Source organism: Melanotaenia boesemani, chromosome 13, assembly GCF_017639745.1.
Source record: "Melanotaenia boesemani isolate fMelBoe1 chromosome 13, fMelBoe1.pri, whole genome shotgun sequence".
NCBI lineage: Eukaryota > Metazoa > Chordata > Actinopteri > Atheriniformes > Melanotaeniidae > Melanotaenia > Melanotaenia boesemani.
The window spans coordinates 21401380-21429298 of record NC_055694.1 but is presented as its reverse complement, the minus strand read 5'-3'; the positions used below and the strand labels follow the sequence as shown (position 1 = coordinate 21429298).

Below are 27919 nucleotides of genomic sequence, written 5' to 3'. Positions count from 1 at the left end.
TGCTAAAAGCTGGCTGTTCCCACGATTTCTTTCCCTCCACTCTCTCCAGTTTATAAAGTGTATATATTCTTGTTTGAGGTTGCATCATTTTGATGAGATTATATGTTGTGCTCCTATCTCTGCTACTTTAACAAGATGCATGAAGCCACATTTCTGTTTTTCCCCTGACAGTTTAAATTTATATTAAAATAGGTTTTACATTTAGAATTGTGGGCCAAATCTGCTCTATAACCTCAAATTTAAGCTCATAATAACATTATATAATTTAAGAGGTATTTTCCTACCACCATATTGATCTCTGCTGAGCTACTTCTGTCTGGTGGATAAGAAAGAAGTTTCCTTTTGTTCAGAACATTTTGTTTCTGATTGCACCCACCGATGGTCTGTTGAACTCACTGATCCTGATTACAGGCATGAGGTTTTCTTTTCATGTCTGTGTGCTGGAAAGTGTCAGGTCTCACACTGACTGATCACAGATCATGCCTGCCCTATATGGCTATGATTTTCACTACACGTGTTTCTTATTTAACCCAGACACAGTTTTATTTCTATTTCGTTGATGGCATAGTTGTCAATTCTGCTTCAAATATTGGTTTTGTGGCTAAATCTGACAAACGTAATATTCTTAAAGATGTTTTTGTTTAAAAGAAATGAATAAATCATTTTAAAATATTTCACTGAATTATTTTTTTTTGTTGTTTACTGACCAAAATCTGCAACATTTCCACAGTAGCTTACATTTGCTGCACTGTACCATTGCAAAAAAAGCTTTTAAAGTTCATGTGAGATTCTTTTAGCCCTATACGAAACGTCATCTTCCAAATTTTTAGCCATTTTTTAAAGAAATTAAACGAAAAATAAAAACTTTTCCGCTTACATAAAAAATACTTTTTATACATGCATTTGTGTGTTGTGGTTGCAGCTATTGGCGGGGTGTGAAGTCGTTTAGTGGGTACAGTTGCAGGTTGGAGTTTTATGAGATGGTCTGTTTGCTAAAATGACAAGCACCCTTTGTTACTTCACATTTCCACAGATGTTACAGCCCAATTACCCTCCAATCACATGCATGGCCAGACACAGTAACTGGTAACGTAATGGGTCAACAGTGGGCCCATAATTCTCCAACCACTTGCACACACGTTTTCTACTTCCTCTACTGCACACTGTGGGACCTCCAAGGCCTGTGTGTATCTTCTTACCATGGAAGACACATGCATGTGATTTCAAGATGATTCCATCACTCTAAATAATCCTTAACAAGCAAGGGAGATAAATTCTCTTTCTTTTTAAACTTTCTAGCCAAAAATATCTTGGCCCTCACATGAACATAGACACACACATTTGGAAATAACAGAAGAAAAAACATGGGAAATAGAACCAGTCTTTTGCACACAAGACCTTAGTGCCAAATAGCCTCATTGCAGGTGTGGAGTCTGCGTGTTGTTCATTTTATACTAAATAGAGTGTGTCTGTGTTTCAGTGCAGTAAACACCAGAACTTAGAACTGCTGCTTGTTTGTTTATGCCACTGGCGCCATTAGTCTAGTTTTTGCAAGAACACAACAGCTGAAAAAATCCTTTAAACTACAAACTATAGGCCACATAAAATGTTTGTGGATCAACTTTTTGTTAAAAAGACCAACTTTTAATTGTATTAAATAGCATACAAGTTCATAGCATGCACAGTAGAAAGACAGTTAAATAAAACATAAATACATTTTTAGAGACCTCTTGACCAGCTCACATTTTGGCACAAAATGGTGGAACAATTCTCTAAGTTGGTGTTTGATTAAATCTTCACATTTTGAGCCTAAAGCCTGAATTCTGTCTTATCCTTACTTTAGTTAAATCTGTTTTCAATTAGAAAAAAAAAAACAAAAACAGCATGCTTATTTAACCTTTTAGCTTAAATGTGATAATATGCTCAATGGGCAGCTCACAACTTCAGACACATCATTTAAATGTTTAAAAATAACCATCATGATTCTATGAATTTTCTCATTAATGTAGAGTGAACAGAGGATGTAGCTAGGGTTCTTAAACTACCACCAATCAGTGTGGCTTTATCTAAACCTGCTGCTTCATTATATCTATAAAAGCATCACATTTTAAAAACAAATTCATTAACTGTTCCTATATACACACATCATCATCAAATACAACACTTGGACTTAACGGCAACAAGTGCTTCGAGTCCAGTCAGTGTCAGATAGAAGTTACAAGGTAAACAAACTGCAATGGACACAGCTACTAAAGCTATAGTGAACATTAAAGTTAAAACCATAAAATGTCACATGCACTCTAAAGAAATTCTCTCAGCTGTACAAAAACAGCAGCTGAAGGATTTATATAGTGTGTGAACATGCACAAATAACTGCATTTCGAGTAAATTACTGCACAGTTTGGTGTCAAAGCTCTGCTTAGCGAGTGTCTACATCTGGTCATTCTGTCAAATGACCCCTGTTGTAAATGGAAACTCGTATGTATATTTAGACACTTTTATACATTACTATTAAAAACATGGTTATAAAAGGTATTCAAACACAATGCTTCTAGGTTTATTTTTCTGCTGACAGTAATTCACAATGTAGAGAAGCAGAAGCTGAAACAAATACAGTATTTGAGCAAAGTTTACACAAAATCAGTCTAGTTTAAAAACACATGAGTCTTTTTTTGAGAAAGCATGACTAAACTCAATCATGTGTTAAAACGTACTATTAAAAACCACACTGAGATTTATAGAAAAATCTACTTATTAGGTGTTGAGGGGTTTTATAAGTTTCAAATCCAGTCTTTATAAGACGTTTATACCAAAGTACCTTTTTTAAGGCAAAATGTTCCTGTATTTGCCCATCTTCAGTTTTTTCTTGACTTAGAAGCCGTGATGAAGGCCACAGAGGAAGTTGCCAATACTGTTTCTTACTATTAACAATGAGATAAATCACTAAACTTTGCTCATTCAATACCATCCTTACTATAGACACTGTGGTTGTTACACATTGAAGAATATATGTATGATATGTATGCTCTTTATGTAAGAGCATGTTAAAATCTAAGAAAATGTGCCACATAAGTACAGTTTTCTTGTTTTAATTGTTGTATCGTAATCATAACATGTCAGGCATTTTAAAAAGCAGTAAAGATGAATCTAAAACTGATAAAACATTCATCGTTTTACATCATTTCTGTGAGCTGCTGGAGCTCGAAAAATCTTATCATCCACAGACAGCGCTGGGTGATACTGAAGCTTAATTTCTACACACTTTTACACTTGGCATTTTTATTATTCTAATTATTATTACTATTTGCTATTTGTCCTAAGAAAGACAGCATCACTTTAAACCATATGTTTATTTTTAAGTAATTTATTTTCAGTGGATTTATGATAGATTTCAAAGGTCTGACAAATGATGACTCGTTTTCAAAGATGTAGGCTTCGTGTATTTAGAAAATGTAGTGGCGTTATCTTTTTAAATCTGGGAAAGGACTCGCATGCTTAAAATGAAGCATGTAAAGGGTTCATATTTTTTCTGTCTAAACCCTTCCTATTCACCCTCTTTTACACCACTTTAACCCTCTCCTTTTCTTTTCCACCTCTTTACCTGGGGAGAAAATGATGTTATGATTTAATGAACCAGAAAAAAACATTGTGACAACAAAGTTTGAGTTAATATTTAAACAGATTATTCTGTAATCAAGACATGAAACATTTTATAACTAGTATTTACAAAGCATGAAACAAAAGGAGAGCTGGTCATTACACCTGACCCCTCTATTGTTCCCTCTGTTATCACTGGAGAGCTCCAACAGAGGTACTGTGGGCAAAAAAAAAAAGTTCAGTGGATTGTTAAATTGGTTGGTGACATTTAACAAATAAGTTGGGTTATGAAATTTTCTGTTCTGTTCTTTTCTGTTGTTTTATTTTTTCATGCTAATTTTACTACTAAAAAAATGGGATGTGTCTGATATTTATTAAGAACAAATTTGACTGTTTTCTGATCTTTTAAAAACTAAGCAGTTACTCAAATAACAGCATGCATTAACTGAGCTTGAAAAAAAATTGTTATATAAGCCTTTTAGTGAGGCTTAGTGTGGATTGCACTGAGGAACACTGAAATAACTGACAGGTGAAATCATCATGTTACAAGGTAAATTTTTTTTAAAACTCCAGGTCCTCATATTCATGCCGGTCTTTCGACATGGATTACTGATCTGAACATTGCTGTGGACCGACTACAATCCTCCCTGACCACAGCGACCTCCTATCAGTAAAACAACTTTCACAAACCAGTTCAAAACTGCTCAGGAACAGCACGAGTAACTCAAACAATTCATGGTATTGGTTTAAACTCCTCACATAGTCTGATCGACGCCTGCAACCCACAGAACCATAAACATCCAGTGAGCCAAACACCACATGACACCTATGAAGGTCCTGAGTCCATCTGATGGATCAGTGTTGGCAGTACAGCTGTTTTAGACAGGTGTCTTTCATGTTGTGGCTGACTGGGAAATACTTTTTAGAGGTATTATGGAGTGTAACTAAAATACAAGCAATAGAATATTATTCCTCTCTGGGCAGGCGAGCTTCGGTTTTGATCTGTAGTCGGTGTTCAGTGGAAAGATCAATCCACATGCAGGAGTTAAAAGAAAGAAATGTGTCTTTAATCAGTTGAACCATCAACAGTCGTCTCACGGTTGCCTCTAGTTTCAGCTAGTTGAGCTTTATGCATTCAGTGTTTTGAGTTATTGAGATTTCAGTCAGTGTGAGCATGTGTTTTCATGTGTAACATCAGATAGTAAGTCCAAGCTTGAGAAACTAAGAGACATGGACCATTAATTGTGCAGTGAAAGAAGTTAATCCAGTGATTTAATTGTGTGAAAAACATCCCAAATATAAGCAGAAAGTATTTGTCTCTGTCTGTGTGTGTGTGTGTGTATGTGTGTGTGTGTCTGTACATTTGCCAATAAGAGGTAATAATTCAATATGGGCCAATAAGAAAATAAAACATTCGCAAAAGATTTAGTGAAGATAAAATGCAAACATGAAACATGCTCTGCTGTCAGTAAAGTCTCCCTACTGGTGTGCATATGTTTCATGAATATGAGGTTTGGGAGGTTTTGAGCATTTTCTATGTGAAGAATGATGTGATGAAACAAAAGCTGAGTTTCTCATTTCAGTGATGAAAGCACACAAGGAAAAGACGTCCTTATTTGGGTTTTTTCAAAACCATCCTCAGGGTGTAATTGAAAGATTGTCTCTCTCCTTTTTCAAGATCGTCACATCTGCAGGAATCAGTTCAATTTAGCATATCAGTCTCTTGCTTTCTCGTCTCTCTCTTCTTGGCTGACAACCATGATATCTGCATGCACAATCTTCAAAATAACTGAGAACCTCGGCAAGTTTTGCTTACTGCTGGAATATAAAGCAAGTCACTCTGCAGGCATTTTTCAGTTCAAGTTGTGATTTCCTTCTACGCACCTGCAAAATATTTAGGTGGATAAAACAGTTTTTTTCCTAAACTAAATTCAGAATTTGTATTCAATTTAATGGTCGAAGGAGGCTCATCTGACAAATTCTTACAAAAATCATTATTACAGTGTTCTTTTATGTTGCCTCACTGATTTTGTCCTGAACCATAATCTTAATGTCTTTTTTCCTCTTTAATCATGTCCCTAACATTCTCCTTTGTTACTCCCGTGCCCTTAGATCCCGTGGTGTTCGGTTACGTTCACCGGAACTCTTGCTACGAGCCTTTCTAGCGCTGTCCTGGGCTTGGCGGTATTTTTCTAGCATGCTCTTGTGTTTCCTCTTGATCTTGTCGTTGCACCACATCCTCTCACAATACTCCTCCACATGCACCAGGTTAGACGGTCCGATGAGCTGCATGATGTCCTTGAACCACGTGCGTGATTGGCCCATTTGGCTTGATGAACCGCTCCTGCTGTATGTACTGCAAGGCATCCAGGGCCTATAGCTTCCTGCTGATCGATCTTTGAATGTCTCAGAGAGGCCTGCAGTGTCACGTGCCATGAGCTCGTTTACAGTGTCACCCTGGAGGACCTCAAGGGTGATGCGGGCCAGGGTCTGCGTGAAGCTGTGCTCTCGAGAGCGGCAGATGTACAAGCCCTCATCCTGACTGAAGAGACGACGAAACAGCAGACCCTGTTCTGTTGACATCACACGATCATCCAGCTTTACCTGAGAATGGTAGATGGAGAATATGTGATTATATACCTGAATAATTTAATCCTGAAAAGAAGGGCTCTACATCCAATATGCAAAACCTGTTTTTCCTGTTCCCTTGCTCATATTTGGATATGAATTAATTCCAATTGAAGATAAAGGTTAACACCTTAATGTGTCTTGCTAAATAACAAGAATAGTGTTAATGTCTAATCATTTCCTAACCAAAGTGTATGCAGAATCTGTAAGCGAGGGTACAGCCTTGACCAGTTGTTACTTTTAATGTGTGAAACAGTGGACTTAAAAGAGCAGAAATATTCTGTTCTGATCCTAATTTGACTTAAATTAGCACATGTTTATTTAGTCTTTAACACTACAAAGACATTCTTTTAAACATGCCTGGAGAAGAAAAAGCATTAAGAACTGCTTCACACAGTGAAAATAAAGAAATCGGGAGAATTTGGACAAAGAGCATCTTATGTTCACTTCACGGCGTGGAAAAAAAGTAGGAAGGAAAACAGGGGCTGTTGGTATTTTTTCCCTCAGTGTGAACTGCAACAGCAAGAATGAACCATGAAATTCAATATTTTTTTTCCGTTTTCCTTTTCTTTCATTCTGTTACCATCTCCACCCAAAGTCTCTGCCAACCTTGTACATTTATTCCATACATTATTTGTCTCTTTTCATATTTTACCCCATGGCCCACTGCCCCTTGGTGCCAACACAAACATGGCAGCCTTGTCTGCTAGTGTCAGCCGAATGTTTATTTGTAGGGAAATGGAGATGCTTGGTAATACCTTAATACTTGCATGGCTGACTGAGGCACTCACTTGAGCTAAGAGGAACAAAACCTCAAACAGACGAAAGATCCTAGCAACATCATCTTCTACATAAAGCTTTAAACGACTTTGCAGCTCTGTGTTTAAGTCACCGTGGCCTGCAGACACTGAATGACATTCGATCCATCAGTGGCATATGGCCGAGGTTTGTGAAGAATTTACTATTTATTCAACAGACAGAGCAATTGTGCATTTAGCTTTGAAATATAGCTGCTTAATTTCAACCACATGTCAAATGGCTGTCAAAAGTGTCAACCACGTGCCAAACTCACACACAAATCTCACTTTTACAGGCAGTTACTCAGGCAACTGTTTGCCAGAAGTTTTATTCCAACCTTTAACTGTCTTCCAAAGCTTTTGCTCCTTCACCCCCTCACATGTGCATTGTATTTTCTCAACTTTGAACTTAATTGGATTGTAGTGATTAGAAATTGTACCTCTTCTTTGCGGTCATCGCGTTGGACCAGCCATGCGACAGTAGCTTGTGGTGAGCGAGGAATGCACTCCAGGAAAGTACTGTTGTTCTCAGTCCCATAAACAACCTTTTCCTCTGTCACATCCAGGTCTCCTCATCGGGAAAAAAAAAGATTAAGAACAAAGAGGTTTTAAAATTTAAATTGAATGAAAAAAATAGAAGCTTTGCATCTCACATTGCTGCAGTGAAGTTTCCATTCGTATGAAAGGAAATGCATGTCCTTATATGGAGAATCCATTCATTGTAAGATAAAGCTGTGTCAAAAAAGAGGCCTGGAACTAGCCTTTTGTGCACATTTTACCTTAATACAGTTCGTATATCTTATCCTCTTATCTGATAAAAATGTAATTAGACAAGCATATAATCTGAAAATTGGCATAAACTGGACAATTTTTAAAACTGTGCTGGAGAGGAAGTCGCTGAACAAACTGGTTTTCATCATGGACCCTGACCATCCTCTCCACCACACACACACAGCTCCTTCTTTAACGGACAGAGATGCTCCACTGTTGTACAGACAGATACAGGAAATCTTTCCTGCCACATTCCATCACTCTGTTCAATGATTCACCTCTGGCAGACATGGAAGAGTCTACTTAGACAACATAGACAACAGGCTTTACCTGCTGCTTTTATCCACTTTTTAAATTCTATTTTAGTTTGCACTTTGTTTTTCTTACATTTGATTTTTTACATCCTTTTTTTAAATTGATATACTTCTATAGTCTATTCTTCTTACTTATTCTATCTTGCTCTGTGGATTTGTATCTGTTATACATAGATTTGTATGTTTGTTTTGCTGCCTTATTTATTTATTTATTTGTTATCTGAGTCTTTTGCACCACTTTAATTTGGGATCAATGAAATTATCTATCTATCTATCTATCTATCTATCTATCTATCTATCTATCTATCTATCTATCTATCTATCTATCTATCTATCTATCTATCTATCTATCTTCCTATGTTAGCTTAAAATAAAGCTGGAACTAGCCTTGGTTTAGCATTAATCTTATGGCATGTCAGTCTATCTGGTTTTGTTGAAAGGAGGACAAATCTGTGAGCTCCTACACAACACCATGAAAAGTATTTACTTTTCCTGTTAATGGGTCTTCATCACTCTTTGTGTTTTACAAAGAGCAACAACTACTGCAGTGGCCAGTTTACACCTGTTTGAGTTGCATACTTTGATTAAAGTGTACCTATGTACGTATGATGAACAAGCTGATGTTAGTGTTGAATAGCATGGCTTTCTGCCTTCACAGCATTCAACCCATCAACTTCTTGTGCCTCATCTTTAGCAGTACAAATTAACCTATGAGTAAAAGCTGCCTTGTGTGATTAGCCGATAATGGTAAATAAGTTATTCTGGAGCAGTTAGGTGACAAAAGCAGTTTCTACCTACTGTTTGTATTTGCAATTTCTGGTCTTACATGTATATTTCACTTAAAGTAAACTAATTTACATTTACTTAATACTTGTTTAATTTCAGGCTGTACGAGAGTTTCAATTGGTTTCAAATTTCAACAGATTAAATTCCTTGTGTTAGTTTTCAGCTTTTGTACTATTGTAATGGGCAAACTCTTTAAACCTAAAAAAACCCCATGCAAACAAAAAGGCTGCATGGTGACTGAAAGTTTAACCATCTTAATAAAGAGTTTATTTGATGTAATATGAGTACACATTGTAAATTCATACTCAAAGCATCAACTTCAGTATAATTTCTATCTTGGTAACTAAAACAAAGGCCTTTTGAAACCCTTTAACACAAAGCCTAAACCTGGCACAAAGACAGCTTGTTTAAGAGGGTTCACACACAGGCTGTGAGGGATGAGTCTCTCATCACCTTGTCTCCAACCACACTCTCAGGTAAGCAAACACATTCACCAACTATTTCCTCATTTTCTTGTCTGTCTTCACACCTCTTCTTGCTCTCACCTCAAATTCACCTTTATTAATTTTTCATACCTTTAGTTGTCTCACTGATGGCTAAAATTTGTGAAAGTTTGGTCTTTATTTTAGTACTTTAACACAACTGCCACACAAAACATATATAAATGACCATGTTTACATGGACAGACCTGTGTTACAGACTTCAGTAATTAACAAATATTCCTTGTAAGCAATGAATAAATTAGCCTATATTGAGTATCTTAGTGGCATTACGTAGACATTAGCATTTTAATAGCACTACAATGCTTTCAAACACATGTGCATCACCCCAGCAGAATTACACCGGATGGCTCAGTGAAATAAAAAAGAAACACTTTTCGGACACCGGAGACATCGATGTGTTTTGAGGGATCTGAATATAATTATGGTCTTTTGGGGTTGAAAATATTGTAGTGAAGTAAGGGATACATGTAAATAATTACATAAATTGACTATCTCATTTGTAACACATATAAATACCTTGTGCAGTATTTTATAAACTGAAGAGTCACTGTTCTCCTTTCTATTTACTGATAAATACGTTAGGTGGGGTGAGGGAAGCACTTACTGCTTACAAAACAAGGCAAACTTAGCTTAAAGTGACCAGTGGGAAGATTAAGAGGTGCAAAATAATGATAGTAAAATCAGGACAGTGTGAAGTCATTTTGTCAGCAATTTAACTAAAGTTGTTATATTATTTATTTATCTATCCTCCAGAAGAGATGGTAAATAATGCTATGTGAAATAATAAGAAGAAAGTTCTGAAACAGCTAACATGACTCTGTCCAAAAGAACAAAAGTGTAATTCCAAGCACTAATTAAGGTAAAGTAACTCATTTCTTCAATCTACATAAGAACCAAACAGGAGTGACCAGGATCTTTGGCATCACTCAGAGGGTTGCTAGGCTTCCAAAAATAGTTAGGAATTCAATGTGCTTGGCCAAGAAACAGTTAAATTCAACAAAGTATGTAAATAACAAGGATAAAGTACACCTACCACTCAGATTTTGATCCACACACTGCAGCACTGGGTTTCCATTTCTAATGTCCTGCCTGCGGAAGCGACGTTTGCTGTTGGGCACAAACCGTGAGCAGGATGCACCATCCCATGCACAGTAAGGGTCTCTGGCTAGGCAGCATTCAGCACAGGCTTTCCCATAAGTCTCACAGCGGTGCAGCTTCACCTGCGCCACACCTGCCGGAGAGCCCACATACAGGGCTTGCTATTTGAAATGATGAGTGGGAAAAATAAATGAAGAAAAGCATTGTGAAAAGAACCTCTTGTTTTCTTGTAATTTCTGTTTAAGTTTGCAAAAATTAGTATTCACAGTCAAATTAACTCACCCTTTTCACAGATATATCTATTGATGTAATTGGAGTTGGTATCTGCAATAATGAAAGTGACAAAGTTCAGATATTTTGAATTTGTGAGAATTTTTTATTTTTTTTTTTTTTTTTACAAAGACCAAATAGCTAGTTAGAGAATTACACTACTGTTCAAAAGTTTGGGGTCACTTCCCTATTGAATCCAATGGCAAAGTGACCCCAAACTTTTGAACGGTAGTGTATGTGATAAGGTTTTGAAACTGCTTTTCTGCGAAGACTTTTATTTCTCTTTCAGATTTGTTATCTGCTCCCTAAAATGAGGGTTAAAGAGGCAAAGGGAGAGGACTCTCTACATGTATAATGTTGAATGGTGCCTTGTATAAAAGGAAAGTGGAAAAAGACGGCTGGAGGAAGCAGGGATTTGCATACATTCATGAACACATTTGTTGGGGGTAATACTCACTTTAAAGACTTGTAACTCCTCAAGTGTGACTTCCTCTGCCTCCAGACTGTTTCCACTATTTAGGGCGATTACTTTTAATACTTTACCAGCATCTGAATGCAAACAGACAAATACAATAACCAAAATGCTGAGGAACAAGAATCAAACCTCTCGGTTTTATCTATTTATCTTTTCTGTCCCAGTGTGCTTGATGTAGAAGAAAAAGATAAAGACTACCATATCATTCATACCATACAACCATATGAAAATGAACTGTTTGCAAGTTCTAACCTGTACCAATGAACATGACATCATACTGCCCGTCCTCTGCCTCGACCCGGTCTACCACAATTTGTGTCAGCTTGTAGGGAATGTTGGCCTTGACCAGCAGAGGCTGGCGCAGGGTTGGATACACCGGCCGCCACATCAAGGGGTGGCTGCGGGCAAAGTGCAGCACTGAATCAGGGAAGTCCTTTGTGCTGCCAAACTCTCTGCCAGGCTGGTTGGTGATTTTACTTGGGCACTAAATAGACATGATGAAAAAAGATATAAAAAATAAGGAAAATTGTGTGTGTTAGAAAAGAAAACCATTCAAACGGGCATGTTAGTCAATATCTTGTTAAAAGTGAGAAAGATGGAGGAAGAAAACAAAAAATAAAAGGAAGAAAGACAAAGGGAAGAATTTATTATATAATTCCAAAATATTTTCCAAACTGACTATTTTATCTCCAAAGTTGTGGCATGCACTCGAAAAAAAAAAATATAATAAATAAATAAAATGGTGGTATAATTATAGTCCTATAATCCTGCTGGAGAACCCTCATTAGGGGTTTTATTGTGCTTAAAACTTTGGATAAAAGTTCACAACCACTGTTATAATGTTATGTGCTTGGATACACCTCTAAAGATGCCAGGTTTCTCAGAAACAAAAAAAAAACATCCTCTCATCTGTGCCACTGTTAGATTAAGAAAATTGCTGCCAGTGCTTGGCAGATACTATATCCCTAAAATAATCAAGAGAGCTGCCTAAATAAAAGCATTTATATGAACATTTATGTGAGTAAGTAAATAACCTCTGATTCAGATTTGCAATTTTTGGTAGTAGTGTTTGTCATGCAGAGCAACCTTTCATAAATCTGCAGGGTTAAGAATTTATATATGTTTAGAACGACTATGGGATAATAAATAAATAAATAAAAAGTGGCTCCATGCTCTCTGTTGGTGGCATCATTGGTGATGGCTTGTTTGTTCTGGCAAAGCTTTAGAAACTTCAACCTTCAGAAAAGTTTCAATTCGTTTATGGTTCATTTGACCTTTCCATCATAATTTTAAGATGATGCAACTTGCAGTACACTGATTTAAGATCAAACATGTGTGAACCAGACATAGTCTTTACAGTCGTTTTTGCAAGGTAAATAAGGACTCCGATTAGTTTTCAATATACATATTGGCACCAAAATCAATAAAAGACTTGTTGTTAGGTTAATTTTTAAATACACTGTTATATTTTACTACAGTACTGCTGTAAGGAAAGATCATGTTAGAATGAGCAAAAATATGCAATACTTACATATTGCATACAAAATAGCTATAATCTCATTTAAAGCTCAGACACATGCATGCAAATGTACACACACACACACACAGGAATTTGAAAAGACAAAGAAAAGAAGAAAAACGTGGGCAATTTCATTGGAAGGGCCTTTGAGATGACAAAAGTACTGGCTGAGTGTAGCAGCTACAAAATAACAACAAAGGACCAAAATGAAAGATGAGGCAGAGAGCTTAGCCAAAGCTCATAAAGTAAGGCTGGAAAAATAAAGTAAACAACTGTGACAAATGCTTATTTTAGCAAAAACAGTTAATGTAAGAGTGATTTGTCATTTGATTATCTTTTCATAAACAGAAGGGTATTCATATAATCATATAAATTGCTTAATGCTGCCATTTCAGAATCCACATTTATTCAGATGAAATATTTTTATTTCTGCTTGCCACAACATTAAATGATCCACACGTGCAATGTTTGGGTTTATTTTCATAAGGGCACAGAAGCGGCATCCAAAATAGGATCAAATTACTGGTGTATGTATGTATGTATGAATGTATGAATGTATGTATGTAATTCAGTTTTATATCACTGTACAATGTCAATTCAAAACATAGCCCTCTAACCAGTTTTTTTTCCTCATTTGTCTTAAAATTTAAATTACTTTCCATTTTATACAAACTGTACATCTGAGTGCATTTCTCCAGCAAAGTTCAAAACTCTCTGAATAAATTATAATTGCTGATTAATCTGTTGCAGAAACCACAGCATTCCCCCAAATGTATTTTATTTTTATTGAAGGAAAAACAGCATTGTTTCTTAATGGCATTGATTTGGGATTTGGTAATGGATGACATCAGATTCTTTTTCTCTTTAAACGTCTCATTAATTTACCCATGTATGCACTGCACATTAAATCAAAACCGCTAGAATTTCAAAGTCTGCCTCAACTCATCCAGACTTTGATGAAGCAGACTGATTTCAGTCAGGGAGAGAAGGAAAGTCAGGGTTAGGAGACACTTATTTCCATTATTTATGAGCATGTGTTTTTGTATGTATTTGACCAGCCTCTCGCCTGGGATTGGCTTCATTGTTTGAGACTTGATCACAGAACAGGCTCTTTTAATATGTAAGACTTAAAATACATAATTAAACACAATAATACATAATTTAAATACAACTGTACAGAGTGCAGATAGAGGGCAGAAATTAATAAATAAAATGTGTATACTGCTGTAATGATCCAGACACAGAAAGATGCAGTACAACATGGTTTATTTATGTCCCTCCTCTTTATAGATTTTAATGTCAGAAGTCAGTGCTCAGTCCAGGAGACTGACACGTGTAACCAATGCTCTGCATGGATCAAGATTCTAGATGCAGGTTATGGTAAAATGTGCATTTCAAACATAAGGCTTTAGGAATGGAAATGGATGTCAGAGTAGCAGACAAGTACATCAGGAGGAAAATCAGCCCGAATGGGATTACCTCCAAGTCTCTGATTCCCTCCCATTGTCTCAATGGAAATATAAATTCTGTCTCAATTTTGATAATGTACAGTAATATATCAGTCCAGTGTAAATATCTAGGGAGCTTGTCAGGCTTAAATCTACTGGAATAAAAGTCAAGAAAAAGAAAGAAGACTCAATTGTTCTTAAAATACAGTAAATTATATTGTTTTCATAAAATGTAATAAGGGTGAATATTTGAACTCCAGTTGAAATCCAGATCCAATAATAAACTATGTGGAGAGAAAGAGCTACAGTCTTCCCACCATCTGTCCCTCCTCACCAGCCTGTCCTGAGTCTCCACCTCTTTCTTCTCTTCTTTTCCTCCTTCCTACTCCTACTTTTATTCCCAATTTCAAGCCAAGACATTCTTGTTAATCAAGAGGTAAGCTGAGTAAATGTAAAGAGGTGTCTGCTCTGTTCTCACATTATTCATCTTCCTCTTCCGCCATGTGCTATCATTCTCTCTGGTAATGAAGTGGAATAGCATGTGCAATCCAATCATGTGTTTGTAGGTTGAATCCACATGTTTTTATGTGTATGATAAGGCTGAGTTACAGTGATGTGGTTGAGAGAACATGAGAAAGCTCCACTGAGAGTCAGGACGTAAACCAGGAGAGGGGTCTGTGCTGCACAGCTGCATTACCACACTCAGTAGTTTACTAATAGGAAAACTGCATGCTGAATGTTTTCATTATGCCTCTGTTTCATAATACTTTTCCTCTTTTGTTTTAGAATGGAGGACCTAAATTGCTACTTGTCTTTTTTTTTAATCATGAGCTTCTCACAGTTTTAACTAGACTTATTCTGAGAAAATGAGTGCCTTCTCACAGTTATTGGTAACAATGGGTTTTAGGGGAAAATAATGGCAATTGCTATTCCACTGTGGTAGAGATCATCTCAAAGTAATTTCCTATGCAGGTTAGTTTTAAATTACAAAAGCTTTCTGGATGTGAATGAATGGCATAAGTTCGAAATTTGACACGAAATATGTTATTGCAAACTAATTATACCTGAAAACCAGGCTTGGCAGTTACATATAGTGAAATATCTTTTTTTATCTTTGTGTAAACTGTCAATGTGTCAAAATCAAGCATGTGAATTCAGAAAACTAGTCACTCAGTTTAATAAATAATACTCTCCATGTTCTTCTGTATTTAACTGGAAGCCAATAAAGCAGTTTATGTGCCGTAATACGATAAACCCAGCTACTCAGGTTTTAGAAAATCTACAATAACTAAAGCTAATGCCTTGTTGATAAACAATCCAACACTAAAAGGTTTTTAATGAAGGTTCAAGTTTTGTTGATAAAGTTTTAGAAGGGTTTTAATTCAGATTTATGGGGATTTTGGAAGATTTGGTTTGTTGGACCACTGCTGTGTTTTAAAATGAGATCCAACTTTCCTGTTGGTAATCCAACAAAAACAGCACTGTTTGAAATGAATGACTTAAGCAGTTTCTCACAGTCTTGACAGATAAATCAACTTTTGATGTTTCTTCAAAAAGCATATGAAAATGAACTTCAAGAGTTTGAGAGGACCAAGAGCCACAGAAGACAGAAAGATGTAAAACTATATATCATCAGCATATGAAAAACATGAAATTTTCGCCTTGTGCTGTGTAGCGGGTAGCTTGCCCTGTTGTCATGGTATAAACAGTCAGCTCAGTTAAAGGTTAGAAAACTACAACATATAAGTATATTTGGGGTGAGAAGGCTGATAACTTACCACGCCTGGTCTTGGGTAAGGCACCCTTCCTTCATAGGCCCCCCACTGGTGATCAGGACCCTCTTTATGAGCAAAAGGTCCATTAAAAGCTTCTCTGATGTCAGCCATACGATAAACACACACAGCAAAGCCCTGGAACACATTACTGTGGAGGAAAAACACAATTTGGAAGTGGAACACATCTAGAAATGTTACATCATCCTGCATATACACACTATTGATTAGAGAAAAAGGGTAAACACATTAAGCTGCATGTGTTTACCTGATGGTGCTGAAGATTGCATAGATATCTGGGTTCCTCTCATCCTTGGTTCTCAACAAGAAGACATCCTCTGTTATATATTAAAAGTTAAAGTGTGAGTAATTTAGTATTTCTAAGGAGGTGCGAGACAGAGTTTACACCCATAAGTTACTGCAAGTGTGCATGTTTACATGCAACATCGTATGCCAATTGCTTGTGAGTAAAAGTGTATCTCACCAAGCTGGTTGAAGTGTGTGTCGATGCCATGAGGTCCAGGTACCGAACAGACCAGTCTGGCTTTTATGAAGGTGCTCCACTTGTTGACCAGAACTCTCTGGCCTCCAACATCATTCTGGCAGAAAAGGCAGTGAAACGATCTATTAAACACAGCTGCCAATTTATTTCCAAACATACATTATTCATTGTTTTGGCTCCGTTATCCAGCTCACTGGGTTTAGTACTAAACAACTGCTGACGTAGATGTGCTTCCTTCCAGCTTTAGCTATTATTTCAGGTGTTCTCCTCTTTACCTCTGAACAGTGCAGGGTTTTCTTTTACACTGTCCACCAGTTTATGATGCTTAACAGCAGTCATTTAAGTACAAAGTAATCAATGAATTTCTAGAGCAAAATAAGTGGAGGATCCTTACTCAGCTAGTTTGGCGAGTCAGCTAAGGAAGAACTGAACATGGATGGAGAACAGAACTTCAACTGCACCAGCTAGGAAACTATCAAGTGGCTTTTGTGGCTTTCGTCCAAATATTTAATATATCATAACTCTACCAAGATGTGTGTAATTACCACTTGCTCCAATTTAAACAGTTCTCATTAAAAATGAAGGTTAATCTTCAATTTACAGCTTAAAAATGTCATAAATGAAAAACATACAATAACAGGAGATACTGTACAGTGAATGGAAGTCCATATGCAAAGGACAGCTGTGCGTGTGTGTAAGTGTGTGTGTGTGATAGCTATTATTCATATTTGCCTGAGGGAAAACTGAGAGCTCTAGAGGAAAAACTGTAAATACATATACAGTATGACAAGGGAAAGACACAGATGGAGAAGGAGTAGAGTAAGTTTAAAATTAGAAGGTTTATGTGGGATTTTGGCTCAATAGTGAAAAAATGTTCACTCATAACTTTTCTGGCACAATCCACCAATCTCCAACCCTCAAATCCTGCAGCTGCATGTGTAAATATGTGTTAAATGGGTATCTGTGTGTATTCTCCTATGCATACCTTAATTTGTGTGGGGTTCTTACAGCACACATATGGTTTTATAAGACAAATCAATGCATGAAAGAATGTTACAGAGCGTGCAAAGCAGATGGAGTCTGTGGTTGGGAAATTTGACAGCTGTTTGTGGTTTGGGAGGAGAAAACATTTATCTAAAACTGAATATGATGATACCCTCATACCCCTTTGGGGAAATGTAAATATAAGATTACCCCCAAAGAGAATTAATCTTTTCCACAAAAGAGTACAAGAAAAAAAAAAAAAAAGAATTAAGTGATAAACCCATCATCTCTTGTCATAGAGAGTTATTCTTACAGATTTTGGTATATGATAACAGAGAAAAGAGTTCCTGAATCTAATCAGGGCATCTTGAAGCTCTGTTAAGTTTTTCATTAGTATTTCTTTTTTCAAAACCACAGCTTAAAAAAGACAAACAAAAGGCTTAACAGCAGCAGTTTTATTAAATCTTTAGTCTTAAACATCATCATTTACAGTATCAACAACGAGAAACAGTTATGAAGTTATCTTACCGCACACACTCGTCCAACTCGTGTATGAATGGCCCCCTCCCTGTCCCCTGCCTCTGAGGCTTTCTCAGTGAAGAAGAAATACACTTTATCATTATCCCTGTCGTCGTTGTCTGGGATGAGGTGAGCAGCGATAAACTTAGGATCTATGAATAGAAGGATAGAAAAAGCCAGATAGAAGAAATAAATTGATTAAAAATAATAACTTATCTTAAGTAGCAGTGTTTTTAGGCTTCCAATCCAGCCTGCTTTGTCCCTGTCAGTTTAATTAAATCATCCATCTAGCAAAAAAAAATGGCAACTATAAACAAAGGAGATAATGGTATATACATTATTTAATATAAATTGAATATATAGTCTGTAAAATAATTTAAATTCACCATGAAGGAGTTTCTGGTCAGTCTCGGTCCTCATGATGGAGCGACCCCCCATGCTCCTGAGAATAACAGAGTCTCTTCCCAGGAAATCTGCTGTCAGTCCTGTATACAACTCCCCACCTGTAGAGAGACAGGGACAGATGGTGGGAAAGAGACATAATGTTCAAAATCCTAAAGTATCTCATTTATAAGGGTAATAATGGGGTTTGTCTGTGCCACAGTCCCGATGGAAAAAATTGTTAGATGTGAATCAGGCAGAATTCACACACGTCATTTATCTAACATTTATGTTACATTGTGTATTTTCCTAATTAAACATATAACATGGATATATATATATATATATATATATAAATATATATATTCTTTTTATCCTGATTACAATCTGCAAAGATGTTGGCTAGCTCACACTTTGATGACTCAGTTCCTGACACATAAACCTAGATCATTTTTTAGGGTACAATACTTACTATAGCAACATTTTTTTTTTGCATGTAATATAACTAACTATAACTAATTATCCTACTTGTTGCTTGATGGCAGGCTTTCAGCTCAGATGGCAGTAAGCTAAATATTTAGTAAAATATCTCAGTGAATGAGCTCACTTGGATTACTCTGCTATGATGATATTAATGGAAAATTACATTGTGGTGGAACATATGCTTAACTGTTGTAACTGTATGTGATATGATGCCACTAACCAGCAGTCAAAGTGAAATCCAGCACATTGAATATAAAGATCTCTGTGGTTCTTTTACTTTTGTGATAATGCAAGAAGACAGAATCAATTCATGACAGGACGACTAGTTGTATCCTCAACACTAATTCTTTATATTTCACCTTGAAACTGAGACTTGGAAAAGATTTGATGCTTACAACAGAATTTACACAAAGTTACTTTAAAGACGAGGAAAAGGGGCAAGTGTACAAGTAAAGAAAAAAGAACAAAAATATGTTGTAGTGGAACAACCAGGAAATAGTTGTTGACAGGACAATGTCGTGGTTTAGGCAAATAATATCAGACAAGAATGAGGAAATTGAACAAATCCAATGCTGAAAGCATTGAGAGCTGGGATTACTTTGAAGGCCAAGCAGTTGTTGGACTCTCCACTGGTCATTAACATAAAGCCAAATTTCACTTTAAATGACAAAATCTTTGCAAGTGACACATAAAACCTTTGCAAGCAATAAAAATGTCAGATCGTTCACCTGGTACATTTCTTATATGTGTACAAATGTGAAAATGTTGGAAAAAAAAAAATAAAACTGTTTAAAACTTGGAAACAGCTCAGAAAGAAAAAGAATCAAAAAAAGTAACAACTACACTTGTCAGATAATAAAAGCATATAGTTAAAGTATTATAGCATTATACATAGTATAATTAAAATAATTTGAAATATTATTTGTCCCTTGTATTTTATTTTAAAAGAAGTGTTTATAATTCTTCTTCGGCTATTGTGGAAACTAAATCTGGCTAAGAATCACTCCTCTGTGACATCATGGATAAAATTTATTTATTTTATTTAGCTGAAATAACAGAGTTCATCACAGAAACCTTTACAACACACATACAGTCAATTCAAACTTATGTCTTACATTATCTCCCAAGCTAACACAAACACTTCCTAAGATTGTAATGTAATATTGTAGTGGGTGTTGAAAGGGCCTGGGGAGATGAACTTTGTGTATTTTGGGAGAAGCTATAAAAATTTAAGAGGAGACATTATTGAACTGATAATTGATGAAAAAGTTTTTCTATTTCACTCTTGGCATCTCTTTTTCTATCCGTGCTTTCTCATCCTCAGTTAATCCCCAAGTAAAAGATCTACTTGTAGCTTTGTTTTTCTGTTCCTTCACTCTTTTTTTTTATCTCTGTTTTCAAGAACTGAAGAATGAAGAAAGAACAAATTGTGGAGCAAAGACCATTATGACCCAGTTTGGTTAAGCTGGATATTGATCTGATGTTAAAAGTCCACAGAAAGGTAAATGGTCAGAGATGGAAAGTTGAGAACCTGTAAATAGAGTTTATATTTGATCCATCTTTCATCTAACACAACCTTGTTGACCTGGAGGAAATCCTCATCCATCCCTCTTTTGTCTCCATAAGGAAGAGGAAAAGAACTTAAACATATCTTCTTTATCATTTGTTTCCACTTATATTGACGCCTTTATATCTGTCACTCCTTCTGCAGTGAAGGTTAACAGTCCTCTGTCTATGTGGCCACTGTATATTACTGCAGAGGGCCAAACTATTAAATATTTGGCTCTAATTTAAAGTTTTCCTGCCAAACACAAAGCACCATGGAATGATTTCTGATGCTGGAATCACCAAGCTGTGGAAAGAAGAAGAGATCTATACACACACTATACATACCTCCACCCTCAACAGATCCCAGGATTGTCTGTCACTGTCATGAATCAAGGTTATTTCACAAGCTACAATAAATACCTAGTGACATTTAAAGAGAAACACCCAGAGCTGTTTAACATAGTCAGCACAGGTCCAAAGTGTGTGCATTTATGCGCGTGTCAAAGCCAAAGAAAGTTTTCCTTGCTGCTGTTAGCAGGGTTGTCATTTTTAAATATGGTAAAGGTTTGTGCAGAAAGGTGAAGAACAAACGTGTGTGTCTGGTATTTAAATAATCAGATGTGGCAGATCCAGAACGTAAGACATATTTGTCAGTGATTTTTATCAACTGTTTTATTTTAATTTTTCTCTCTTTCTAGGCTTTATTGTCTTTGACAATTACCAGAAAAAAGGAAGACAGAAAATAAAGTAGGAAAAGTCTGTGTGACTGCATCAGGGCACTTTATGACTTATTTGAATGTATGACTTATTTGGTGAACATCAGCTCCATGAGCCATACAGGAAATTGTGCAAAGTTAAGGCCAAACAAAATGGGACATACCACTGAAGGCGCTTGCGAAAGGGAAGCTGGGGTCATGTGGAACCTTCCCTCGTCCGCTTTCCACATTCATTGGGTCCATGGTGAACACATGCTGGGAAGAAAAAGGCACTGTTATTTGTAATTAATTCCAGCAGGTGGTCCCAGGACGGGATCTTTCAACTGGATGTTAATCACTTCCTTCAAAACACTTGAAATATCAACTTACATAATGTGATTCAGATTAAGGAGTTGAAATAAATTAATGGATATATTTTCTCCCAGTAAAGAATTCAGCTCTATACATACAGTCAGCCTACTCCACCACCTGCTGCTAATTATCCTGCTCAACGAAGGTCTAACAGGTAAGGCACCACAGTAGACCCACCCATACTTTTTAAATATAAGTTAACTTTATTTGTCAGTACATATCTTGCAAAACACATCAAAATTTGTCCTCTGCTTTTAACTCATCACTATTTACACTAGGAGCCAGAGAGCAGTTGGGGGTTGAGAGCCTTGCTCAGGGTTATTGCTCAGTTATTTTACCTTAGTCACCAGTCTGGGGACTTGAACCCAGGTCCTCCAGACCCAAGCCCACCTCTGTAACCACTAGGCTACCACTCTAAATATTCAAGCCATAGGGACAGTCCTCTGTCTCTATGTCCCATTGTCCACACAAAGCAGACTTTGGGTTTTTTTAAGTTTCACTGAGCTTTTCAGACTTATTTGTCTTTTCATCGAACTCTTGTCCATCTGAGAACGAAGGCGTTGTCTGAGATAAGAGGAAATACAGGATCAGTGTTGCAGCCAGAGTTCAGACAAGCTTCCCGCCCAGTTCCAAGAACAGATCATTCCTCAGAGTGCTGCAAGTTAGAGAGCCAGCAGAATAATAAAAGAAAACACACAGCATGCACTGCTATTAAATAAAAACTGCACTTATGTGTAAACTATATCAACAACAGAGGGAAGATGATAGTTGCAGATTTCTTAATGAACAAAAAACCCAGTTAACATTTCCTCTTCAGTCATTAACGAAGTACGAATGCATGACCATGTTTCAGGATCCTATCCTGAATATTTTCCCACTCTTTGTAAGGAAAAGGTAGATGCAACCAGCACTCTTGTTCTGAAACTTTTTTCCATTCAATTTCAGAACAGCAACATCCTTCATCATAACTGATGTAGTTTCTGTCAGCAGCAACAATAAGAAGAAAACTAATTGTTAGTTAATGATATCCAACCTTTTAAGATGCTTTACTAAAAAAAGAAAAAGAAATCCCTGAAATTTCCTAATATATAGTTATTCCACTTCAACTGAAAAAACAAGATTGTTATTTACTACAAATACTACAGGCAGCTAGTAAGAAGGCTATTACACAGAAATGGCTACACAAAGAACCACCAACTACCTTGGAATGGAAGGACATAATACATGAACTTTATGTTATGGACCAATTAACTTTCTCCATCAGACATTGATTAGAAAAAGGTGAAACCCTTTGGGAAAAATGGAAACACTTCTTAAAGACAAAGAATAGTTTTGTTTTTATAGTAGCAATGAAATGTATTGGCGCGACAGGTGGTAAAAGTAATGATGTTATTTTTTGGGATTTTGTTTAACCCCGACTTAGACTGGGCTTGGTCCTCCTTCTTTTTGTTTGTTTTTTTTCCCTTTTATGTGTCTTATCTACACTCTCATCTACTTTATCTTGTTAATTTAGTTTTTCTTTGACTGTATATGTACTATATTTGTTTGTAATGTGTCTCTTATAAAAATAAAAAGTATAAAAAAAAAAAAAATCCCTGAAATTTCCGAATAGATAGATTAGATAGATTGAACTTATTGTCATTGTACGTCACATGTACATTGGACAAAATGCAGTTAGATTCCACCCAGAAGTGCAAACGTGCAAGAAGTGTGGTGAACATGGGACAATGGGGCAAAATGAGTCAAATACCAGATAAGTACCACTGACATCACCCACAAATGATATAGGTTAATATATTAACACAACAATCCTTTCTTCATCATTCACCAGTTGGTCGAGTTCACCTGATGAATACTTCCTTGGATTGTATGATTTGTAAGGTCAAACGAGGGTCACTGTGGACAAAAAGCCTTTTGTTTTTACCCTTTCTTCTTCCACTTCAGTGCGACCAATGTACCAGGCTGTCTCTGCCAGAGACGCCTGGGTGTGATCAAACGCAGTCTCAGTTTCAGGATAAAAAGGGGACTGGGAGGTGACAACACCGACAGACTAAAGCCTCAAGTGTGTTTTAGTCTAAGTTACAAATTAAAGTGTCCTTACAGTGAACTCTGTGTCTCAGTCTGTGTTCCTCTTATAGACAATGGAGTATTGTTACAAGGTGGGCGAGCCCTTCACCAAACAGAGATCACAAGGGAGATGATGACATTGAAGTCAGCTGGATAATAGTACTGTAAGAAACAGTGGACAATAGACACTAACGCACATCAAGTTTAATACATGCACTTACTTGTGCAATACATGAAGACGTGCTGAGTGACATGGATACAGAAAATTGCTGCACACAGCAGAATTACACTTGACTGGCAGATCTTAGGAAATAAGCTGAGCTGTTCATTTTTTTTCCCATTTGATCCTCATGTAGCTCTTTTACTGTTCATCAAGAGGTTTGAATGACTTTTACAGGTGGTAAAGTGAGCATGAACAGCCCACCGGCACACACGATCCATAAACACAAGCTTACACTTAACTGAATTTGACATGATGAGGGATAACTAAAAGCAATCTAAATCCTGTTTAGACTGGCATTTTTTAAGATTTCATTGGTTATATTCTCTCTACTTTATGCAAGATAGAGTTTGTTTTCATTCATTCATTTAGTGACAGAACACATGCCGGCAGAGCATGACACCAAATATGATTCTGTACAGAACAAATACTTATTTTCTAGTTTAATTTCATCTTGCTTTCTGCCCTCCATCCATTTCCCTGCTGAGGTCTTATGGTATGCTTTCTAGCCATCGACATATTTTTAGTACCTCTTTGCTTTGTTTCAGGAGTTTGTATTCCTGCATCTCTGCATTTCTCATTTCACAGCTGTGTTTGTGGCAAATATTTTTCCACTGTGTACTTGAGCTTGAATTTAATTTATGTGCAAGAGTTTGCACCATTTTTTAAGGTGTTTATGTGTGCTCCAAAGAAATGGTGCAGAAGATTGAGCTGTCAGTGTCACTTGGGCTTAACTTTGCCAAAACAAATGCAGAGAAAGCTACATCCAGGCCACTTTGTATGCAGCTCTGTCAAGCAAAATAGAACTTAACCCTGCTACAAAACCACTGAGAAAAGTGGCTACTGACACACACACACATATGCGGATGCAGATGGAGTTTTTCTGCTAAGACTTCACTGAATCTGGTATCTGGTGAATTCATATGTATACACACAGAGACATAAATTATTGAAACTACCTTGATTACAAAACAAGCATACAACAAAAAGGGGAAAAGAAACAGTCAACATCTTGATTCTGAACTTCAGAGAATTGTTTTAGCCTTGTTCTCCACAGAAACCACCTTAAAAGACCAGAGTTCAAAACAACCAGGAGACAACTGCATTTACACAAAATACCTAAACTGCTATTTCTCTGTTCCTCTTGGTATTATTATTTTATGTTTAGACAGGCACTAAACAAAGCAGAAGGGGCTACATACCAAAGGCATTAAGCAAACTATCTATTTCATTGATGAAATACTGTATGTAGTAATACTACATCAACTTTCTTGATGGTATTAGGCCATGGTGGAGGTGTGTAATTTCATAGATTACATGCCCCATTGAAATATACCAACTTCTTTTCAGCAACTTATTGACTTCACTTGTTTGTCACTCTTTTTCTTCAAAGACCTGATTTGCATACCATGGTGACCAGTTCTGTCCCAGGCGGTGGTGGGTTGGTAGTTTTGTCAAAACTTTCATAATAAAAAGCTTGACATTACATTACCTAAACCTAACTTTATGGGTTTTATGTTGAATCTAAAATCACAGAACGTAATTACTAATTGCTGTAAACCTTCAACAAAAGCCTTTAAACACCAAGTAAAAAGGTAAATGTTCACTTTTGGGAATAAAACTGAGGTCTCATGGTTACGTCATGCAATTGTGCCTCTGTGACACAACCACTCCTCTATCCAGAAATGAACTTTTATCAGTCTGTGTACTACTATAGTAGAGTTTGGTTACTTGGGCTTCCACAATGTTAAACTCTCCACTGGTGCTGTATTTCTATGTGTGATGCTGGCATGGGCACTTTATTCCATCTTTATTTTGCCACATCTTAAAGAGGTTCTGGTAGTTTTCTGTATTTTTGTGAACTAAGGTTGCATGAGAATAAGATGCAAACAGACCAATATTCATTTGCTCGCTTTATTTGTGAAGGCAGTCACATCCTATCAGTCTCAGAAAACATAGAATACATGCAAATGTGAGACATGGGGGAAATGTTTTCACTTTAACCTGCTATTTCCAACTTTTAATCTTCTCCAACTTTTTCTTTGTATAAACTGAAAACCAATCAGGGCTGCCATCGTCAGGACTGCTGAGTTTATTCTTTCAGTTTATACATTTGTTTTCTTGATTTACACTGAATAAAATTGGACCTCACATTAACTTTAGTAGTTGAAATGTGGTTTAAAATGTGGAATGTCTAAGCCTCATCTGTGTAACTTTAGGTATCTTAACTGGAAGTTAGAGAGTTGAAGAAGCTCATTGGACACTATGTTGTACTTGGCTTTTTTCTCACTGTCCAGTCAAATACAGGCTGCACTGCTCACCCACTTGTTTAATCTTTGCCTTTTATACTCTGTGTTCTAATTTATGTCTACATGTTTATTTGTTTTGATCCTTATCCTTCCCTATTTGTGTACTCAGAGCTATTTTGTTCTAGTAACAGAATCTTTCTAAATTTGGCTCCAGCCAATAAAAACAGACTTGTAGGTGGAGAATTCATTTGGAGTCCTATAAGAAACAAGGGAAAGAAGCTAAAAGAACAAAAAGATTGAAAAACATAGAGAGAGAGGGAAACAGCTGATGTAAACAATTACGTCTGAAATGGGCAAAAGAAGCTGAAAAACAGAAACAGTCACATTAGCCTGCAAAGGTTCCATTTATCTTCCATTTGTACAACTCTGATCCAAAGGAAACATACATGGGAGAAATAAATGGCTGATTTAAGAGCAATAAATTTTTCATTATGCTTTCAACCTGTTTTGGCCACTTTTTGAAGCCCACAGGAAAAGAAAGGAAATGGTAACTTTCTCTTTCCAAAAATTACCAAGCATTTCTGTCAGGTAGTTTTTCTTTTTATTAATAACTGCACATAATTTGAAACTTTAAATATTGTTTCATTTTCTCCATCCTGTCAGCTGGTTTTCAGATGCTTGTATCTGCTTCCTCTCTGTGTGCATCAATGTTTTGCTAAACACTTGTTTCTACATATTTATGTTTGAATGTGCATGTCTTTCATCATGTTTGTGTGTGTTTCTGTCTGCATCTCTGCATATTTATATGTTCAAGTTGGTGTCATTTGTTTTGTTTGACTGGATCTGCGTGCATGTGTGTGTGTGGTCTTGTCCTCTTTATGTCGTCACTGTGCTGTGATAGTTTATTTTCATATCCATGATGCTGTTCAGGCATTAGTGTCAGTAATGACAAAGACTTCAGTTTATGCCAATGTGTGTTGGTTTGTGGGTGAGAGATGGAGGTGGACAAAACTAATTCAGAACATAGACTGTGAGTTTATATGTTTATACGATTAAGAATACCATGTGATAATTATTAAAGGAAGCACTGGTTTTACACAAAAACTGTTCTTGAAGGAAAATACTATTTTTTTTCAAAACACTATCACATGATGCCAATTTCTAAATAGCCATGTGAAATTCAGCCTCATTACACAACAGCTTGAAAATGCTTTTTGTGGCTTTCTTTTCTCCTCCCAGAGATGTGAAAACCACCGATGGTCCCTTCCATCATGAAGGTGTGCCTGGTGGTTAGTGGACTAGAATAATGCAGCACATTTACAAAGCATGAAATATTCTTGGGATTAGCCAACACTAAGTAACAACAACAGTTTGTCCAATCCTAATACTTTTTGACAAAACACTGCTTTTAGAAAAGCTTGTTTCTTCAGGGTAAGGCAACTGTTATGAAATGATTGCGGTCTTGCAACATTTAATGTGAGATATAGATAGCAAGCTTAACACTGGGATTTAGAAAGCATCAAGCAGAGTGGTGTGAGATAGAAAGTATGTGTACGTCTGCCCCTAACAGAGATGAAACACCTAAGAGTTCAAAGGTCATCCCACCCAGAGTCCAGTTTGAGTCCTCGAAGCCTCCCTCTCTGGGAGAGGTCATACAAACAAGCGGGTGTGTGTTCACCACCAGTGAACGATTGGTTAAATAAATGGACAGGCTCCCTTTGGTGTCATCCTGACTCTCTGGCTACCTGAGAGGGCATACTTGTGGTCTGAATGATTGCTGAGCACGCACACACAAATGCATGCAAGCTGGAGAGCAGCTGGTATATCCTAATGATAGTCTGCAACATTTGACACACACAACTGACATAACACGTTTGAATTATGTCGTGCACAACTCAGCACACAGATAGACACGTGTACA

The 27919-nt window shown here is 36.7% G+C and overlaps 1 protein-coding gene across 2 annotated transcripts in view; it reads right to left on the bottom strand.

The window, feature by feature from the left end:
* Positions 1 to 2535: 2535 nt before the first annotated feature.
* sema3bl (sema domain, immunoglobulin domain (Ig), short basic domain, secreted, (semaphorin) 3bl) overlaps positions 2536 to 27919 on the bottom strand; it is a 69645-nt gene continuing 44261 nt past the window's right edge. The window contains exons 5-16 of one of the 2 annotated variants that reach the window (XM_042004023.1): positions 21276 to 21366; positions 18370 to 18486; positions 17993 to 18135; positions 16463 to 16577; positions 16247 to 16316; positions 15985 to 16129; positions 11492 to 11723; positions 11222 to 11313; positions 10777 to 10818; positions 10430 to 10655; positions 7463 to 7593; positions 2536 to 6201 (exon numbers count right to left, since the gene is read on the bottom strand). In XM_042004023.1, coding sequence (XP_041859957.1) covers positions 5692 to 6201; positions 7463 to 7593; positions 10430 to 10655; positions 10777 to 10818; positions 11222 to 11313; positions 11492 to 11723; positions 15985 to 16129; positions 16247 to 16316; positions 16463 to 16577; positions 17993 to 18135; positions 18370 to 18486; positions 21276 to 21366 — 1914 coding nt within the window. In that variant the 3' untranslated portion in view covers positions 2536 to 5691. The remainder of the gene's footprint in view (positions 6202 to 7462; positions 7594 to 10429; positions 10656 to 10776; positions 10819 to 11221; positions 11314 to 11491; positions 11724 to 15984; positions 16130 to 16246; positions 16317 to 16462; positions 16578 to 17992; positions 18136 to 18369; positions 18487 to 21275; positions 21367 to 27919) is intronic. The other variant, XM_042004024.1, reaches the window with a different exon arrangement.